The 3,978-nt window shown below is 41.9% G+C and overlaps 1 protein-coding gene across 1 annotated transcript; it reads right to left on the bottom strand.

Moving 5' to 3' along the window:
* Positions 1–2,275: 2,275 nt before the first annotated feature.
* Positions 2,276–3,344, bottom strand: LOC137728752 (uncharacterized; the record flags this gene model as incomplete). Its single annotated transcript, XM_068467512.1, has 1 exon — positions 2,276–3,344. A coding segment is annotated over exon 1 (966 nt), but the record flags the coding sequence as incomplete, so codon positions are not given.
* Between the last annotated feature and the right edge of the window lie 634 nt (positions 3,345–3,978).

Genomic DNA, 3,978 nt, shown 5'->3' on the forward strand with positions numbered 1-3,978 from the left:
AACTATGACATCATGTTACTCATGCTAAGAATTAAACTTAACGCGATCGTGACAAGCGACCTTTACTACTTTCAAGTATAAGTTAGTAACGATTATGTGAAACCTTCTTAAACTTTAGCCACATATTCATGCATGCTAATTAAGTATCGACCCTCAATCAACAAACACAAATAAGTTAATCATCAAATAGTTAAGCCAATTGCATTCACGAATCAAGAGTTCATAACCGGAATTCATCAATTCATATCACATAAATAATCATGGTATTGAAATCACCCCTAGCCAAAAAAAAGGGTTTAGTTCCTCATAACTTTGAAATCAAAGAAACACCTAAACATTCCAACAACTCAAACTTGAATTGTATGAACGTTTAGGCACTCTTCTCTTCCATTCCTCATATTACAAAACAAAGAGAATTGAATTTAAACATTGAAATCAAAGAAACGCGTAAACATTCCAACAACTCAAACGTGAATTGTATGAACGTTTAGGCCCTCTTCTCTTCGTCTTCGTTGTAGCACAAGGACTAAGGGATGTTGTTGGTGTGTTGAATGGATTGGGGGATTATGGAAATGGAAGAAATGGAGGAGAAAGGGAAGGGAATGGTGCAGAAAATGGAGAGACTCACGGCTAGGGAGAAGATGGAAGTGTTTGTGGTGTGTTGTGTATGAAAAATGAGATGTTTCTGAATGAATGAATGCAAGGGTATTTATAGGAGTAGTGGAGGGAACATATGGCTATGTCATTTGTAGGTGAAGTAGGTGGATGTTGTAGGTGAAGTAGGTGGATGTTGTAGGTGAGTAGGTGGATGTTGTAGGTGAAGTAGGTGGATGTTGTAGGTGATTATGAGTGATAAGTGATAAGTGTATGATATGTTAAGTGATAAGTGAATGATTATGATAAGTGATAAATGAATGTATGATATGATAAGTGGTGAATGATATGTGGTGAATGATAAGTGGTAGTGTTTAAGTATTTAAAATAGGGAACAAAGCCCTTCCTTGCATGGCAAGGAAGGGAGACACAAGGAAACACACGACAATGTCCTAAGGTTGCTAGGAATGTTGTTTTTTTTGTGTTCTAAAATGCGTAGGAGTTTTCAATGATGCTCAAACATGAGGTCTTTTTAGGATTTAACTTTCCTACTTCAAGTCTTCAATTTCGTCCATCCTTTTGGCTCCAAGCATATGATATCCATTCCAATCTCTAATTTGCTCCAAAAGGCTCCAAAAGGCATCCTTTTGCATACTTTGCCCTTAGAACCTGAAAACACACAAAAGAAGCATAAAGAACTAAAATAACTAAAGAAACATAACGTAAATGTACGAGAACAAGCCATTTAAGTCGCATAAATATGCTCCTATCATCGATGAATGGCAAAGGAAAGTGATCTTTCCTAGTCATGGCATTTAGCTTCCGGTAATCGATACATACTCGCCATCCAGTCTGAATGCGTGTAGGTACGAGCTCATTCTCATCATTCTTGATAACAGTTACTCCGGACTTCTTGGGAACGACTTGAACTGGAGAGACCCAACGGCTATCGGAGATAGGGTAGATCACTCTGCAATCCAAAAGCTTGATTATTTCCTTCTTCACCACTTCCATCATCGGAGGGTTGAGACGGCGTTGAGCCTCTCGGGATGGCTTAGTCCCCTCCTCAAGAAGTATACGGTGCATGCATGTGGTAGGGCTTATTCCTTTAATGTCGGCCAAAGTCCACCCTATGGCCGTTTTGTGTTCTCGCAGCACCCTCAAAAGTTTCTCCTCCTCCATTGCCGTGAGACTTGATGAAATGATGACGGGCAATGTTTCGCCTTCTCCCAAAAACACATACTTCAAATGGTCCGGCAACGGCTTAAGTTCAAGCGATGGTGCCTGAACAACAGAAGGTAGCATCTTAGTGGAAACTGAATTTGAAAGTGAGAGTGGAACCTTACCATATTGTTGTGGCAATGAATCAAGGGCTGCCACAACCTCAATTATTTCTTCACTAGAACCCATGGCAAAGAATTCCTCCTCCTTGCCGTGGCCTTGCATTGGCCCAAATCCTTCATTTTTTGCACTCTATGGCCTTAGTGATGGTTGTTTCCAGGGCGTCCTCGTTCAATTCTTCAAGGTATACCTGCGCCAAAGAATCGATAACATCAATGGAAAAACAAGAATGGTCATCAACGGGATATCTCATAGTTTCAGAAATATTAAAATCAATCACTTCCCCATCAAATTCCATTGTCAAGGTGCCTTTGTATACATCAATCTTCGTTCGAGCCGTCTTCATGAATGGCCTACCAAGGAGAATCGGCAAAGATGTAGAATGGGCTGAATCCTCCATGTCTAGGACGTAAAAATCAGCCGGAAAAATTAAATGGTTCACCTGCACAAGCACATCTTCCAAAACTCCTTTTGGATACGCGTTAGAACGATCGGCCAATTGTATAATTACACCATCTTGTTTTAATTCACCCAAATTCATAGATGCATAAATAGAATAAGGCATGACATTTATGGATGCACCTAAATCAAGCATGGCATGTTCAAAACGATTATGTCCAATCACACAAGGAATCGTGAAACTACCGGGGTCTTTGCACTTGGTAGGCAGTTTACGTTGCAAAACAGCGGACACATTCTCGCTTACCTTCACTACCTCTTTGTTTGCCCTTCTTCTCTTTGTATTGCATAGGTCCTTGAGGAATTTAGCATACTTTGGAACCTGTTTGATTGCATCGAGAAGCGGTATGTTCACTTGCACCTTCCGGAACGTTTCAAGAATGTCCTTCTCGCTTTCTTCCTTTTTTTCTTGCATGAACCTGCGAGGAAAAGGTACATTGGGCAGATTAGGACGTGAAGTACATGAATTTGAACTTAAATTACCTGATTTGGCCGAGTTAGGGTGATTGGGGGCCTGCGGCATTGGGTTTTTCACCCTTACCGTGGGTGAGCTAGACACTTCCTCAGGTTGTGTCGTCTCTTCATCTACTTTCTGGGCAGATTTGGGATTGTTTGGCTCGGTCCCAACTTCTTTTCCACCCCTTAGGGTGATGGCCTTGGCGGATTCGAATCCTCCCTTTGGATTGACTGTGGTTGAGCTAGGAAGCTTTCCTTGCTCTCTAATCTGTCCAAGGAACTCAGAAATCTGCCCTATTTGTTTCTTCATATCCATCATCTCCTTCTCGTTATTTGCTATCCGGTTGTTTTGATTTTGCAACCCCTGCGAAATAGAGGTTAGTAATTGCATAGCTTGATCACTTTCCAAGGACGTACCTGAATGAGATGATGCCGAAGGTTGTTGGGGTTGTTGGGGTGCATACGGCTTGGAATAAAAACCAGGGGGGTTTGGCCTAAATCCTCCTTGTTGGGCAGCTTGTTGTGGCTCCCTCCATCTGAAGTTTGGATGGTCCCTCCATCCGGCATTGTAAGTGTTCGAGTATGGGTTGTTTTGATTTTGTCCTTGGAAACCAATTGCATTGGCAGATTCCCACCCACCATTCTCGATTAGTTGAGGGCACTTGTCGGATGGATGCCCTTGAATTGAGCACACGCCACAAACTTGGTGTTCTTGTGCTTTTGGACCAATCACAACCTGAGAAACAAGAGAAGTAAGATTAGCAAGTTGTGATTGAATTTCAGAAATAACACTCACCTCATTTACACTTTGTTGTCGTGGGGCTTCCCTTTGACCCACTCCTTCATATTGTTGAGCGTTGAGCGCTCGGTTGCTTATGAGAATCTTGGCATCCCTTGGTGTTTTGTCCACCAATGCTCCTCCCGCTGATGCATCAAGCATTTGACGTTCGATAGGAAGGAGGCCCTCATAGAAATATTGAAGGAGAAGTTCCTCCTTCATTTGATGTTGAGGACATGAAGCTACAAGGCCCTTGAAGCGCTCATAATAAGCCGGGAATGTCTCTCCATGATTCTTTGATGCGAAAATTACTTGACACTCAAATTAAACCCTCGTTTGACAATTGTAGT

The sequence above is a fragment of the Pyrus communis genome, chromosome 1 (genome assembly GCF_963583255.1).
Source record: "Pyrus communis chromosome 1, drPyrComm1.1, whole genome shotgun sequence".
Taxonomy (NCBI): domain Eukaryota; kingdom Viridiplantae; phylum Streptophyta; class Magnoliopsida; order Rosales; family Rosaceae; genus Pyrus; species Pyrus communis.